Source organism: Rhododendron vialii, chromosome 5a (assembly GCF_030253575.1).
Source record: "Rhododendron vialii isolate Sample 1 chromosome 5a, ASM3025357v1".
NCBI lineage: Eukaryota > Viridiplantae > Streptophyta > Magnoliopsida > Ericales > Ericaceae > Rhododendron > Rhododendron vialii.
The window spans coordinates 418,875-435,838 of NC_080561.1; the positions used below are offsets into that span (position 1 = coordinate 418,875).

The 16,964-nt window shown below is 42.6% G+C and overlaps 1 protein-coding gene across 2 annotated transcripts; it reads left to right on the forward strand.

The window, feature by feature from the left end:
- Window positions 1-7,600: 7,600 nt before the first annotated feature.
- Window positions 7,601-13,601, forward strand: LOC131326943 (DEAD-box ATP-dependent RNA helicase 17). Of its 2 annotated transcripts, none has more exons than XM_058359861.1 (10): window positions 7,601-7,798; window positions 8,176-8,248; window positions 8,361-8,470; window positions 8,954-9,097; window positions 10,020-10,128; window positions 10,235-10,593; window positions 10,670-10,743; window positions 11,376-11,680; window positions 12,141-12,387; window positions 13,060-13,601. In XM_058359861.1, exons 1-10 carry the CDS (start codon window positions 7,684-7,686, stop codon window positions 13,306-13,308), a joined length of 1,785 nt encoding a protein of 594 aa, XP_058215844.1. In that variant the 5' UTR covers window positions 7,601-7,683; the 3' UTR covers window positions 13,309-13,601. The 2 variants fall into 2 exon arrangements, with proteins under 2 accessions (XP_058215844.1, XP_058215845.1); XM_058359862.1 differs by having other exon boundaries at window positions 7,751-7,798; window positions 8,381-8,470; window positions 8,992-9,097.
- The last annotated feature ends 3,363 nt before the right edge of the window (window positions 13,602-16,964 follow it).

A 16,964-nucleotide genomic window follows, 5' to 3' on the forward strand; every position in this document is an offset into this window, starting at 1 on the left:
CCCATACCAACACAAACCGTCGCCGAGCATCAATTATCACCAGCACCTTGGCACCTTTTCCAAGGCGACATTTGGCGTCTGCATGTCGACGGAGCAGCAAACAGCAACGGAGCAGGGGCTGGGGTCGTCCTAGTCTCCCCCTGTGGCACAATACACGAAAGTGCTATCAGCATCGACTTCCCCGCCACAAACAACGAAGCTGAATATGAAGCCCTCCTTGCCGGCATACGCTCAACCATCGCAATGGAAGTCACCAACCTTGTTGTCTACTGCGACTCCCAACTCATCGTCAATCAAGTACTCGGTGACTATGAAGCTCGGGACCCTCGAATGTCGAAATACCAAGCCACGACAACTGAGCTCATCTCTAAGTTTCACAATTTCAGCATCGAACAGATCAACCGAGAGCACAACGCACACGCGGACGCACTTGCTGGCCTCGCATCGGCATCCACAGCCTCAGAATTCAGAACCATTAACTTCGGCAGCATTGGCCGTCCGTCCTTTGAACCCACTCCAGAGGTACTCAACATTGAACTAGGTCCAAGCTGGATGGATGAAATCGTTGCGTTTCTAAAGCACGACACCCTGCCCACAGACAAGAAGGAGGCTTACCGTGTGAGGAACAAGGCCGCTTACTACTGGCTTTCTGAAAGCGGCCACTTATACAGGAAATCCATCTCCGGACCGTATCTCTTCGTTGTCCACCCCACCCAAGTGCCCGAAATCCTGACAGAACTTCATTCAGGCAGCTGCGGCTGCCATTCTGGCGGCCGCTCCCTTTGTCAACGTGCCATGAGCCAAGGCTACTTTTGGAAGAACATGAAGAAAGACTGCGAAGAAGTTGTCCGCAAATGCCGACCGTGCCAACTTTTTTCCCCCATACCAAAGCAACCCGCCCAGAATCTCTCTCCTATTACCAGCCCTTGGCCCTTTGCACAATGGGGGCTCGACATTGTCGGAAAACTACCAACAGCTCCAGGAGGATTCAAGTTCTTGATCACAGCAACAGACTACTTCTCCAAATGGGTCGAGGCCGAACCCCTTATGACAATCACAGAAGCTGACGTTCGCAGATTTGTCTGGCGAAACATTGTTACAAGATTCGGAGTTCCATACGCCATCGTATCAGACAATGGAAGCCAATTTGTCGGTAAAGACCTGACCAGCCTCTGTGAGGAATTTGGGATACGCTTCTTCAACTCCACACCAGCATACCCCCAAGGGAACGGACAAGCCGAGGCTACGAACAAGACCGTCTGCGCTGGGATCAAGCGACGACTGAACTCCAAAAGAGGAAAATGGGCTGAAGAATTACCACGTGTCCTCTGGGCTTACCGTTCTACACCCCGGCACTCAATCGGCCAAACCCCCTTTTCAATGGCATTCGGCATGGAGGCAGTAATCCCGCTGGAGTCCAAGTTCCCCACTCTGAGGACTGAGAATTTTGATCCAAAGACTAATGAAGAGGCAGTGGAACAAGAATTGATTTTGGCAGAAGAAAAACGCGACGACGCTCAGCTAAAACTCGCCAAATACCAACAAGAAGTTGCAAGAAGCTACAACCGAAGTGTTCGAACCAAGACCTTCAAGCCAGACGACTTGGTTTGGCGAAAGGTGGTGCAAGCTAGCAAGAAGCAGAAGTTCAAACCCAACTAGGAGGGTCCCTTTCGCATTGTCAAGATCGCTGGTGAAGGTGCCTATGTGCTGGAGGACATGAATGGCAAAGTTCTCAGTAACCCATGGAATGCACAGAACCTTAAGAAGGCATACATGTAGCCGGAATTCCAACAGTGTGCCTCACGTTCGGCCACTGTTTATCCATTTTTTCTTTATTAGCTTCGGCCCATGTTTTACATTTTCTCATGTACTTCAAAATTTGAGGAATCAAAAAGAAATTTTATCTGGCAGTCATTTACAGTTCAAAATAATTTCCATTGAATTTATATTCTACCTCGGCTACTTGGCCAAACACAAACGATGACCTCGGTCACACCCACAAACGGCCCTAATGCCTCCGCTTCGGCCACTATTGCTGCCCAAAAGAAGCAAAAACGGACATCAGGTCCACCGAGCCCAGAAACACACAATATGGCTGGAATTTGGGCTCGGGTTTGGCTTAGCAAGACGCTATGATCGGCTACAGCCCGGTTAAACTCAAGTTTTGGTGAGCAAACCACCCACAAACATTAAATACTTTACTTACAGACTAAGACCAGACAAATTTACCGAGCGAGCCTCAAACTACGGTTTTGTGCCCTCCACAACTTTGGCGAACAATCTCAGCATCAACTATACTAGCAAACTAGCCGAAACCAACACACGCTCGGCAAGTTCTCTTTATTCTATTTTGTTCTATTTTTCTCAACTTTGGTTCAAGCTCGGCAATACCTACAGCTATCAACTTCAACAATTGGACAAACGTTCTTACCACTAGGCCGAACCCAAACCAAAGTGGGGGCTACAGGACAATTACTACCACATTAAACAAGGCTCAGCAAAATCTCACATCAACACATCTAATACTGACCAGGCTCGGCTCTGTTGTCAATGCATCGTTCAAAGCTCGGCAAACACCAAAATGATGCAGTCTCTACTTAGCTACATGTCAACTTAACTCAGCCGACCCAAAACCATAGAAGGAGCTACGAATAACCATGATCTCAAACAAGTCTCAAAAAACAAGCAAGTATGACAAATTCAAGGAGGCATTGAAAAAAAGACATCACATTCAAGCTCGGCGAAAAGTTCAAAGACAATATTCATTACATCTGGAACGGCAAAATCCAAACTAGGATCCGTCCAGTCCAAAAGTTTTGAAAGATAAGAACGAAAAGTCAAGCTTGAGAAACGTCCTCAGTCATTGCAGCATCAGCCTCGGCAGCAGTCTCTGCAGCCTTTTCCATTTCCTTAGGCTGCTCCTGGGTGTCCTCAGCCACCTTCTCCCCACCAGAGCCGTCTAGACCTTCAGCATTGGCCTTTGTAAAGTCTTCAACTTCGTCGTCACTATCTGGGAACTCCTCGGGAGAAAGAGGCTCACACTCCTCGGCAGTATAAGGAAGTTCGAGCTCGGGAACCACTGCCGCTGGAATAATGGACAAATCAGGCTCGATCTTCATCGCTTCGCCGACAGCCTTCACACCAGCCTTATACCCCGCTCGATACGCGATCGGGACTCTCGCCTTGACTTCGTCATTTACCATCGACCTAGCCTCCCTCACGTACTCGAGACCAACACGGTCATACCCAGCTTGATACGCCTTCTCATCGACCTCATTCATCTTTCTCTTTTCCCGCCTAGAGACTTGACCAAGCTCACGCTCGGCCTTCTTAAGTTTGCCAGCCATCTCCTCCTTCTCCTTCTCCAGCTCGGCAATTTGAGCCTTCGCCATTTTTAGGCTCCCTTTATAACTTCGGGACTTCTCACGCTCGACCTTCAGATCGTCATAAAAACGACCCCGCTCGGCCGTCAAGAGCTCGGCTTTCTGAGAAGCACGAAGAATAGCTTGGCCGGCTTGCATAACACCAGGAACACAAAACTCACAAAATATCCTCAAAAATGGAAGAAACAAGGAAAGTAGCTGGGCTCGGTTATTTACCTGAACAACATAGGCACTGGCATGGACCAGGCTCGGCAAGAGCTCATCTGGAACCTTTGCCAGATCGCTCGGCAAAGCAAGACCTTGGAGCATGGTAGGGGCTAAACCGGGCTCCAGCTTAACACTATCATTCACAGAAATAACCCGCCCATTGGACGTCGCATATGAGGGCGAGAACTCCTGCACTATTGCTCGGCCACCCGAGCCCCCAGATCTGTCGTCTGCCTTCGACCCTCCTGCGGCAGAAGACTCGGTCTGATCCTTCTCTCTTAAAGTCGGCATCGGCGGTCTATTCGAGACTGTTTGAACAGTTTTTTGCTTCTTTGAAGCGGGCTCGGCAGCAGCGGCATCCTTTTGCCGAGCCAAGACCCCGTCTCTCATGTTCATTCGTATGACGTTTCTCTTGCCCATATCTTCGGCGAATGCAGGAATAAGAGTTTGCAGGGGAGGAATATCCAGACCTGAAAGATAAGACGGTTGGCTTTCCTGAAACCAGAACTCCGCCGACTTCTTCAAAGTTGGAAATTTAACCCTTGGAGCTTTGGCCTTCGCCCTCGGCTTATCAAACTTCTTCTTTCCTTCAACCTCCTTGCTCGGCCCTGCTCCTTTCTCCCTTCTCTTCAACCTTCCCCTATATGAAGGGTCGTAACCTAATAACGTTGGTGCGTCACGGCAAATCTGAGCCTTCAACGTCTCTACATTCCTTTCGTCGGCCAAATCCTGTTGTCGCTTTGTGATCGACCGGTGATCTGTGAAAAGTTAATAGGTAGATAATTGTCAGGGGCTGTTTCCAAAGAAAATATGCGACTGGCGAGATGAAGAAAAGTAAGTAACCTCGAAAATCTTTTATCTTCGGCACCGAGAACAGCCGTGCCACTTGATCGCCAAACTCATAATTACCATTAACTTCTACATAGAAATTAGCCCATTTATCGCTGTCGGGAAGCCCGTCTATCAGTGGCTCCTTACCACCACGCGTCGATAAGTACCTACGGTCGGTCTTGCCGTGCCTGGACATGATGTACGTGTGAAAGACGTCGGCTACATTGAACTCAAGGTTGTGGAGTTCTTTCAATTTGATTACAGCCATCACTATCCTAAAGCTGTTGATGGCAAAATAATGGGGTACAAGCCCGAACTTAGCAAGCAACTCCCTCAAAAATGGGTGAAGAGGGAACCTGAGGCCAGCTTCACATATAGCCAAAAGGGGAACCGTTATGTGCTCGGGACGATGTTCCACCTTATCTCTAATACGGTTACTAGCTACCTGACTGACAACAACGTCATCAGGGATGTTATACGTTCTGCAGAAATCTGCGTATTCGTGGGGTTGTCCGCTAAAGTAGTGAGCGTAAGGACAGACTTGACCTATTTCATAAAGATCAGCAATCTCCCTATCCTCGGACGCGGTATCACTCTGTTTAGGATATGACGATGTAGTGGCCTCGGCAGGGGGATTGAACCTAGACTCGGCCTCAGGCCCTAGCTCGTGTTCGGCGTCAGAATTTGTAGAAGATGAAAAGGTGATCTCTGGTTCGGTGTTAAATCCGCCGTACTCGAAATCACGCTCGGCGTTGGAGTCATCGGTATCCGACATGTTTGAAGCAATTGAAGAAGACTAACGTCGGCGTCTGTGCCTGGCCAAGTACTCTCGGATAATCAAGTTCCCGGAGTCGTCCCCCAAGCTTTCAGAGTCGGAAGAGATAACGATGATTGGGTGAGCCAGACCTAACAAAAACGAGAAGAAAACAATGAGAAACCTCGTCGTCGGCCAGAAGGCAAGGATCTCTATGCTCGGCAACCTTAATGGCCCACCCTATTTTCGCTCTCAAGGTTCAAGCTCGGGAGATACTAAGACTCGCAGCGGGGCACGGCCTATAAGTGGGGCTCGGCCTTTAAGTGGGGCTTGGCCTATAAGTGTCTAGGTTAGGCTCGGCAAATTCCAATGTCGGCTAAACACAGACATCGTAGTAATCTGTGCTCGGAAGAACAGGTTGAAGATGAAGATGAACAGTTCGTTCATCTCCAAGTCTTGCACTGTTCACTAGAAACGAAAAAACCCCAAAAAGCCCAGAAAGGAGGACAAAAGATTCGAGAAACTGCAAGAAAAAGGAAGAGAAGCAGAAAGTGAGTTCATACCTGGGATTCGTGGTGAGATCTGGTGATGAAATCGTTGAAAGATGGAAGATGAACAGTCGATGGAAAGAGTTTTGACAATGGAGGTCTAGAGAGAGAAAAGACGAGACCCTTCTCTCTCCTCGCCTCATCGTTTATATAGAGCTAGGGTTTGACGTTTGAAACTCCCGCCCATCATTACATCACCGAACCTCTAGCCATGCAACACGTGACACATGGCGAAGAAAGGACAGCCTGCAGAGCTTGCCAGCCGTCCCCCCATCAGCCGTACTCAGTCATTAAGCGACATCTGGCATCCTTCTACTTGTGTTCTCCTCCAACGGCCGAGATCATTTCAAAAAGAAAAATGGGTCATGCTCGGCGAAATCCCTCTTTTGACATTAATGACATGACAAGGCATTCGGTAGGTTCGACCAGGACTCGATTCCAATCTCTACCTTGCGTTCGCCGTCGGCAGAGATTGAGGGGCTATTGTAGAAGGCCGAACATAAGAGTTCGCTATAGAACGAGCCAAATAAAATCTGTGGCAAGCCCGGTCTTTGAGCTCGGCTGCCGTCCCTGCTGTTAATCGCCGTTCCACACCGGACCAGGCTCGGCGGAAGACTGATCCGTGTTCGGCCACATCTGTCGTCGGATCCTTGTGCAACAATTATTCTCCTGACGGTTGTAAGTCAGGATCGGCAAGAATCGTGTTCGGCCACCTTCCACGACGGGTCACTTGTGATTGTCCTCCCCTGTCAATCATGTGCTCGATCGGCAAAGGCGTGTTCGGCCACCCGCAGAGCAAGGCCACTGCCGACCACGGCCAGCCGTTGATGTGCATGTCTTTCCACGTGTAAAAGCGGTTATAACAGAAGATGATTATGAACGCACATGGGTGTGCCAGCTCAGCCCTAAAAACGGTTACCAGATCTATTTGGTGACGTCATGATGACACTGCCTAACCCGCGCAAGGCACGTGCTGGTGCTTGGAGAGCAAGGGAAAGAGCTCTATAAATACCTAGCAGTGGAAACCCTAGAGAGGTACACATTACATACTCACTCTCGTAATCTTTTGCTTACGCTCTCTGCACTTTACTCATCCTCACGCCGGAGGGCCTTGCCGAGACAATCCCCGGCCTGGTCTTTAGTCGTGCGCTCATTGTGCAGGCGAGGAGAAGACTCGACCACCAATCCACCAGCAGAGGAGGAGATCGAGGATCACGGGCCACACACATTGATCAATGCAAAATATTAAATAAAAAAGAGGCGTAAAGGGTTTTTTTAGGAAATGCAAATGACTAACAGAATGAACGATAAAAAATGAAAATGAAAATGAAAAGACATAACAGAAGGAACAATAAAAAATGAAATAAAACCAAGCGAATGACTAAGTACAACCTTTGTCAAAGTATCCATGCGCATGTTCACCTCTCTATGATCATATTTGATCCTCGCCATTGGTGAACTTGCCAAAAGGTAAATGCAATCAAGGATAAGAGCACTCAAGGGATGAGAACCCGATTGGTGTGTATCCCTAATGGAATTCAATGTAGCAATTGCATCCATGACAATGATGATATTATATAAAAAGCGAGTTTTTCTTAAATTATGTGGACTCAAATTTTATAGTACTATTTAAAAGGATTATTTTGTACCTCTCAAATTTTATTACTGTGTCATGATCAATTTTTACTCAATTTTATAGTACGTAAATTTGAACTTACCCATTAAAGTCCTTGGTACAAATCAAACTTTTACTAAAAAAATTTGGATTAAGAAAATCCATAAATGAAGGCTAAAAATGCTTTAAACGACGTCGGATGGTAACCCTAGACTAGACCAGTAGTTTAATCTCTTTAGTGGCAGAAACCGGTCTTTTCCTCCGTCGAACAAACCAAAAATCGCGGGACAAAAAAATCACCCAAGGGGAAGAAAAGAAAGCAGCCGCAGGCAGGAGGAAGAAACTATGGAGGAAAACAAGGGTAAGAAGGCGATGTCCAAGGCAGAAGCGTCCCAAGTGTTCGCTTCCTGCTCCTTCTCCAGTCTCGGCCTTCACCCTAACTTGTGTGACCAGCTCCGAGGTCTCTCTCTCTCTCTCCTCCATCGACATGCCTCTGTACATGTGTGTATGTTTGTAGCACAATTAATACTGTTGCAGTATTGTTTACCTCAATAAAGTCCAAGAGATTTGGGAAACTGATAAACATCATAAAAGAAGCTAAATTCCGGTGAAAGAATGAATCTTTCGAACCTCAGACCTTCTATTGAATTGTCATAACTGATGGTGTGTTTTGGTTATTGTGCATATGTAAACTTAGTTTTACTGCCTAAAATGCGAGCTGAAATCAATGTTTATTTTGCCTCCAAAAGCATGTTGTAGTGCCTTTGCCAGTTCTAAAGTAATCCATGAATTTGCTTATTTCACAACATCATGTGTTTCCTCTGTATTTCACCACAGATAGAATGGGGTTCGAAGCTCCTACACTCATCCAGGCTCAGGCAATACCTGTTATTCTCTCTGGCAAACACGTGTACTCGCCCTCTCCCCTTTCATCTGTAGTTTTGATCTTTCTGATTTTGAGTTTTTTGCAATTGTTTCTAATTTGTCGCGTGTCTGTTTCTGCTCCTCAATGGGAAATTTAGTCTTGTTAATGCGGCCACAGGAACGGGGAAGACTGTTGCATATTTGGCTCCAATTATCCATCACTTGCAGGAGTATGATCCTCGAATTCAGCGGTCAGATGGAACTTTTGGTATGTGCTTTTCTGTCAAAACAGCAGTTTCTCCGTTATAGAACATGTGAATTCTACCATGACTGTACATTTCAGTTACACCATAGATTATCAAGGAGATGCAGTCTTCTATCGGTATGGAATTAAGAAAATATCGCAAATCCCAGATCCGCTTGTCCTTTCTCTGTCCTTGTGAGCAAATCCCAAATCTCGGGTTATTGATTCCTTGACAAGAACATGATTATTGAATTACTGAAATAGCTACATTGCACTCATTAGAGGACATTCATGGGCTCCATGTGGTTTCTGGCTCAATCTTCCAGTTGGTTTTAATCTTGCTGATGTTTAGGTCCATGGATGAGTGACTTCTTTGATGGATATTGGGCTTTGAGACCCTCGCTCTTCTTTTTGCTAGTCATGAGAAACAGATAAATATTCTATTTTGTCTAAGTGCATTACCTTGTGTGCTTAGACCAATCACAATTACTGATATTTGTGTGGTAGCGTTGGTTCTTGTACCAACGCATGAGTTATGCATGCAGGTATACGAAATCTTGCAAAAGTTATTGCACCGCTTTCACTGGATTGTCCCGGGCTATATAATGGGTGGTGAAAATAGGTCGAAAGAAAAGGCCAGGTTGCGTAAAGGTATGCCATTATTCCTAATTACTGTGTCATCACTTAAGATGCGGGTTTTAATCTTGCAGGTTAAATCTGTTTAAGAACCATAATATTTTGAATCCTCTAGCAGCCTTGACTTGACTTTTCTAGTTGTTACGTTCCAATGTTTAAAGCCCAGACTAGTTGTGATGCTGGAATTTCCTGGTTCAGTCTTTCCAGTTAAATTCAAAGGCTAAAGACACGTATGATGAGACCACACTTCAGGTGTGCAGTAACTAGTTTGATTCAAAAAATGTGTAAACTAGTTGTCATTGGGTATCTTGTACTCATTAAACTCTTTGAACTGAATTGTTCTTTTTTGAGATTTTCTAACTTTGTGTGGTTTCCTATTTGGAGGAAGCAGGAATGATTTAATTTATTGAGTTGGTTTTGGCCCTTCTTTTTAACTTTGGTCTAGTTAGAGGATTTCCTTCTGTAAGCTTCTCAGTGTCCCAACTTCAGTTTGACTGCCGGACTACTTTTCTGCCATTTAGTTCAGTTTTGGGCCAATCCTTGTGAATTATGAGCTTAACAACTTTTCTGCGATAGGATATCATGTTGTTCTGGCCTTCTACTTCTCTTTGTTAGCCGCCTTTCAGGGTGTAGCTTCAACCATGTCCTTTGTTAGTCACCTTGAGTTTTAGCTTTTTTTCTAACTTCTTCAAAATTTGGTTTCCCATTAACATGACTGTACGTCTATAGTATCTTGTCTGGAATGCTTACTACATCTATCTTATTGTGCATGGATTCAGTTCTTATTTATCATTACTTGTCCTGTAAGTTGCTTCAACATCACCATTTCACAATGCATGCTTATTTCATGAACAAGTATCTCATAAAAAGTTCTAGATCTGTTGTTTATTATGTAACAAACAGTTGTTGATAATGTCTGACTTGTGGTCATCTGCAGGCATATCTATTCTTGTTGCAACTCCTGGGCGCCTTTTGGATCATCTAAAAAATACAGCATCATTCGTGTACTCAAATTTGCGATGGATAATATTTGATGAAGCAGATATGTAATCGCTACATCCGAAAGCTGCAATATTGTATATTTTTTTCATCGTTACCTTGTTCTCCCTGAGGTCTTTCATTTTCACTGACTTTGGTTATGCACCTTAACAGGATTCTGGAATTAGGATTCGGTAAAGACATAGAAGAGATACTTGAACTGTTGGGTTCCAGGCAAAACAAGTCCGTTAGCAAGGAGAAGCAAATTTCAAAAATTGCTGAATTTCAGAGACAAAATTTGCTTTTGTCAGCTACACTAAATGACAAAGTAAATAATCTTGCTAAAATAAGTTTAGAAAATCCTATAATGATTGGTCTTGATGACAAGACGTTGCAAATAAGTCCGTCCCTTGAAGGTTTGAAATCTTTTGGATCTGATGTGGAGAATGAGTTAGAGGACTTGGAAAAGATAGTTAGATCCTCAAATGATGAGTATAAGCTTCCAGTTCAGTTATTTCAGAGATATGTTAAAGGTAAATGTGATAGAGTCCAATATGGCACCTTTGATAACGATGTGACTTAGGAGTTCTGACTAGATTTTCTCTGCAGTGCCCTGTGGTTCGCGACTTGTTGCCCTTCTATCCATTCTGAAGTCTCTTTTTGAGCGAGAATCATCCTATAAGGTAAGTCCATCCTTTTATTTCCAAACTCCTCGTTGTTCTACACTTGCTGTGACGATGTTCCTTTGTATAAATTCTGCACATTTAGTTCGCATAAGAATTGTGCTTGCTAATGTATTCATGGTTTGGTAGGTTATTGAACTACAGCCCTACTTTTCCCTCTCTGTTCTTTGAACCTTATTCACATTTGCAACGCTATGAGTGAATCGTAGAAGATATTTCCTTTCATTCCTAGTAGTCGTGTGCATAACATCTGTCACAAAGCTGCTCTGGCAACCAAATGCAACTGACTTAGAAGTAGGGAGGTCATTATGAACTCAGTTAACATCCCTCGTCATGATCAACATATCTGCATTTAGTTCCAAGTACTGCTTACAGTGATACTTTCTTTAACTCTGGAGAATATCAATCTCTCTCTCTCTCTCTCTCTCTCTCTCTCTCTCTAAGAGAATATCATATTCATCATTTGAACTAACCCATTAGAGAAAATTGTATTACGTAAGTGTATGATTCTCTCTCTCTCTCTAAGAGAATATCATATTCATCATTTGAACTAACCCATTAGAGAAAATTGTATTACTTAAGTGTGTGATTTATTCTAGCTTGTCATGTTGTCTCATGCATTTATTTTACAGATTGTGGTGTTCTTTTCAACATGCAATGCTGTTGATTTTCACTATTCACTGCTCAGTGAATTCCCATCGCTTTCCAAAATGCAATCAGAAGCAGAAGTTTTGCAACTATTTCTGAAATGCAAATTGTTTAGGTTACATGGAAACATGAAGCATGAGGACCGTAGAACTACATTCCAGTCCTTCAAAACAGAGAAATCAGCCCTTCTCTTGTCCACAGATGTTGCTGCTAGAGGGTTGGATTTCCCAAAAGTTAGATGCATTATACAGTATGATTCTCCAGGGGAAGCTACTGAATATGTGCACAGGTACCTTTTGTTAGTAAAGTTCTCCATTTTATTCCGGTGGCTGCCAAATTTATTTTATTTTGCCTTCCTGGGTAAGTTTATTCTCTGCATGCACACACGTGTGCTGATGTGAACATCGTTTTGCAATTAGCAGTTCTAGATGAGTGTGCTTGTATCTGCCACTGACTTTGTGTTTCAGACGCTTTATACACCAGAACAGTCTTTGACAGATCAATCTCATTTGAGTGTCTTGACCGTAGAGAAGAATCGTTTAAGTTTTGTATCGCTTAACAACCTCGTGCATGCCACATGTTAACAGTAATTTCTTGATTTATTAGCTGATTATCCTACCCTGGAAGTTGTATATGCCTGGTCTGTTAAAACTAAAATCCAGTTCCTGTGTCATGTCGGGCTTGTCAAGATTACCTTTTAAATGGCAAAGATTATAAAGGTTTCATGCCATCATTGATCTGTGTTGCAGAGTTGGAAGAACTGCTCGCTTGGGGGAAAGGGGAGATTCTTTGTTATTTCTACAACCAGTTGAGATGGATTATTTGCAAGAACTGGAGAAACATGGCGTGTCACTAACGGAGTATCCCCTTCTCAAAGTGTTCGATAGTTTTCCGTTATATAGTCAGAAGCAAAAAGTCAAAAAGTTTATTTCTGTAGAGATGCATCCCTGGGTGCTTAATTTGCAGAAGACACTTGAATCCTTTGTCACAGCAGAGGTATGAATCTCGTTAATGGATCTTGTTTAAATTTAGAGATCATAGTTTCCGTCTTTTGTGGACCTGACTCTAGACAATCGTCAATCTCTTTTTTGGTTTTATACATCCCGGAAACTTATGTTCTCTTGATCAACAGCTATCTCTCCAAAGTACACAAATACCCGCTTTCTTCTCCACCCCCTTTTCTTTCATGTAAGTTGTGGAATGGGGTTTCTGACTGTTCGTAATATTTAAGGAGTCCCGAGCAAGGGAAGCAAATTTAAATGGATATATTATCTTTTCTCAGTTTTCAGGCAGATATTTGCTTATATGGAAACGTACTTGTACTTTGCAAATCTGACTTGGTTATTATAGTCACTAATCAAATAAGTTAAAATCGTCACTGTAGTTGAATAAATGATATTTTTCACAAGTACATACTTGGATGTTAGAACATGTGGTTTGCCTTCTGGGCCAGGAACTTTTTGAGGTTAAGCAGTAGAAATCCATCATACGGCTGCGCCAACTCGCATCCAGCTTCTGTTGACTCCATTTACTCTTCATTGACATCTTTCATCTTTTCAGTTGGTTCAGTGATTTATTAATTTCATAATTTGAATCCAAGATCAAGATCAAAGGACTACATTCATTTTATGCACTCTAAATTGATGTTTTGCTTATGTCTTATCTCAGCCCCAGAGGAAGAAGTTGGCTAAAGATGCATTTTGTTCTTGGGTCCGTGCATACACAGCCCATCGTGGTGAACTAAAAAGTATTTTCATGGTGAAAAAACTTCACTTGGGGCATGTTGCGAGAAGTTTTGCTTTGAAAGAACAACCCTCGTTGGTTGGCCAATCGTTTCAAATTCAGTCAAAGAAGAGGAAGAGGGATCAAAATCAAAAGGAACTATCAAAAAAGAGGAAGGGTGCCAGAAAATCATGATTTCGGGCCACAAGGCAGATTGCTTGCCATACGTCCAGTGGGCAGGTTGCAGAGTGATACATATATTGCCCGGAATTCACCAGTTTTGGCTGTTCTGAGTCGGTGGATGGCGTGGGTCATTTGCTCATATGCTGCATGAGGGGCGGCAAAAGACGGCAATCTTGTATTGTATTTTCATTGTGACTGAATCACTTTGGTCTGGTTGTGTACTTAAATTTATTGTTAATTGCAGAGTCATAGATCATTCTCAGTTTTAACTTCGATTTTGAAATGCAAATTTTGTACTAGCTCAATTATTTTTTTTTGGTACTTCGGAATATCAAAGCTCGATTATTGCTTACTGAAACTACTGGAATTGTTTTCTCAGGCTCCGTTCTGGAACAAAAAATAAGTCCTTATTTTTTAAGAAAGCAATTTCAAGCTAAAAATTTATGAGTTTATTAAAATTTAAAAATATGCAATATGGATCTTATTTGGAAGATCTCTGAGATCTTTTATTCGACACAAAAAAATTAAAAAATTATTTTTTATTTACTTTATTTTTAGTTTAAAAATATGAAATAAGCTGTTTATCTTTTATGAAGATTTTTGAAACGGAGCCTCAGATTCCTCTACATTTGACATTGTCCTATCTGTCAGTGGTCTTTTCAGCCCTCAACTAGTCAACCTTTTGCTTCCCACAATGTCACAACCCACAACCCGATGGGACTCAGATTTTTGACTGGGCGCACCGCAGGGAATTGCACGCGTATGCGGCTGGATGCCCATAAACACAATGATGGTTGATGAGGTGATCATCCTCCCACGTCAGGTGAGTTTTTTTGGATCCCCTGCTTCTGGTCTATTTCACTTTTGGGTCCACAATAGCCAATTAGCCATTACAGAATGGTCACAATGGGCCATTGTCCAATTAATTTTTGGCCCGGAACTCTTGGCCCACTTCGTGTCCTAATTTCTTTCATTGAAAACGCCCTTTCAATATGCTGTCAACTTCTTATCTCCTTGATGAGTTGTTTGTGATTTGGTTCTTCATTTTTGTTATCCTTGGGGAAATGGAAAAGTAAAACCAACAACTTTACTTGTTGCACTTCATCAAACGTTTAGTATTTCATGATTATGCCTAACGACTATGTTGGCAGGCCAGTCTTAGTTTTAGAAGACAAAATTATGCTCGAAACGAGTATTCTCAGTAAGCCATTTAATTTTTTGCTGATCGATCTTTTGATGATTTCTAGATAACTGGGTACTATTCCGAAAGTAAATTCCTAACCAGTTCTTGAAATAGCATTACTGTCGGGTCTTGAATCCAAATTATAGCTTCGTCGATATTACTTGAACGAATATGACCTCAAATGTTCCCAAAATGGCTCTCTTTCCTGTGGAGCTTTAAATCCGTAACATACGATGATGGAGTGGTAATATACAGATTCTACAAACACAGAGGGAATTTTGTATTATCACCTGTAGTCCTCTTACCCGGCCAAATTAAGGAATAATGTTCTAAGAAGACGTGGGATGCCCCTTTTGGTGTGTGACAAGGGTATGTTTGGAAATACGTGACCTGCCTAGGTACTGAGCAATCCTATATTCAAATGATGTCTTTGCTAATAAATATGTCAGAAATAAAGGGCTCAATAATTCAAGAATCAAGATTTACTACCCCAGAAGAAAGATGCAAAGCCAATATTGCACAGAAGGCAGTGGGAATTAATAGGACCCCCACGTGAAGAGCAATAACAGAACACAAATAAACTAAGTCCAATTAACAGCCCGGTTGAAGGAAGGAAGGAAGGTGGGTACGAAAGAAACACGGTAGAATTATTTAAGGTATCCCTTGTCGGTGTTTAAATGCATTGAGCAGCTGGCCAGCTCTTGCGTACCCTTTAAAGCAACAAGGATAGGAAAACAACATACTCCGTAGTAAACAATACAGCAATCATGCCCGGCTTCTCGCATGAAAATAGGGTTTAAATGAAATGTGGTTTGGTTAGTTGAGGACTTTGTGGGTGCTGGAATATCTAACATTGAGGTGGCTAATGGCTTAACTTAAAAGACTTGGGAGACGAAACAATTGGGTAAATACTATCACAAATACATATAATTCTCTTAAAAAAATTGAATTGAATTGAGTTCTAGCTAGTGTCAAATTTAATTTTGCAAGTCGCTTGTGTTTGGGAATCCCGATTTTATTTGATCACATAGTGAAGTATTCTTCACCTACCGTCAACGAAAATTAGAACGGTCCGTTTTGCCTCTAGATCTCCGATCTATGGTATCAAGGTTTGTTGTTGAGTTGCGGCGAGGTCAATCTTCAACGGCGGCTTTGTCCGACGATAGTGGGCTTGTTCTGATCTGTCTCTCCCCCTTGTCTTTGCCAGATCTAGTGAGCTGGGGCCGGAGGGAGAGGCAAATAAAGATTGAGGTTGGGAAGAGAGTTTTTATTTCCAGCTTAGTGTTGGGTCTCCCCATTTCCGGCGAGCAGTTTGAGTTTTTAGATTTTTTTCTTGTTGGTGAGATTTGATCCCCAGGTGCGTTTCTACATAATTGATTCAGTTAGTCGCGTTTGATGGGAATAGTAATGCTTCGCAACATCTTCTAGTCGGCTTATGTTGATTCAGTTGCGTTGGTGCTCTCACTCCATCACGTAGAAACATTGTCGTTGCTTTCCTAGCTCGAGACTATTGCCCAGTTTGGATGAGTTTTCAAAACAAAATTGGATTTTATTTTTAGAGTAATGAGTGAAGAGGAAAAGTAGGATAATAATTTGAGATATGGATTATTGTGGAGAGAGATAAAGAGAGAAATGAGAATAATGATTGGAGATAGGAGATAGAAGTAATGAATGGATAGAGAAATGAAAGAAATAATTGAAAATAAGAATAATGAGTGTTTTTTGAGTTAGAAAATATTTTTCTAAGTGGCTGTTATTTTGCTTATGGTTTGTTACTGTAGTTCATTTTGGTTCGATCCTTATATATGGATTAGCAGTTTGCTTTTGTGTATTATTTTCGGTTTTTGTAATCCCTCCCTGCTTTGGGAGCTCCCCTCAGCTGGTTTTCAGCTTCGCAATGAAATATCCATTTTAGAAACAAGATTCTATTAATTCGTAAATTGTTTTTACAAAACCATAAACTCTTCTTGGGATAGATCTGACAAGGCTAGGTAGCTGTTGAAGCACGCCCAGGAACACCCGATAATTTACTCCTCTGGAAAACCGCTAGAGAGAAGGTTTCCTGACTTCCTTGCGTGGTTTTCTGCCTTTATAAAATCTACCCCTATATCTATATATCTACATCATAGTAGTTGTCTGTATACGTATGGAGAATATATATATATAGTTCATTCATATTTATGTGCTCAAATTCTGATCATACATTACCATATGCTATTGGAATGGATTCTAATACTAGCTAGCTAGCTGTCAAAGTTTTACGGCATACACTATACACAAGATTGTGTCTGAGATTGGAGTTGAAATATAATGTATATTAGTAATATTAATTGTCATAATTAATCGACAATACTATTGTTATTCTCGATCATCTCCGTGAGTACGTTACCTCCATTAACGATAATTAAGAGAATGATAGAGATACTATATATATATGCTCCGGCATCACTTTCAATCGCCGCAAACCTGACCTCGGAAACTACGT

Excerpts from the sequence above, each read along its gene's own strand:
- LOC131326943 (XM_058359861.1), top strand. The coding sequence starts at position 7,684 with ATGGAGGAAAACAAGGGTAAGAAGGCGATGTCCAAGGCAGAAGCGTCC. Across the intron at positions 8,471-8,953 it reads GCGGTCAGATGGAACTTTTG|CGTTGGTTCTTGTACCAACG; the intron begins GTATGTGCTTTT and ends TTTGTGTGGTAG. Across the intron at positions 10,744-11,375 it reads AGCGAGAATCATCCTATAAG|ATTGTGGTGTTCTTTTCAAC; the intron begins GTAAGTCCATCC and ends TTTATTTTACAG.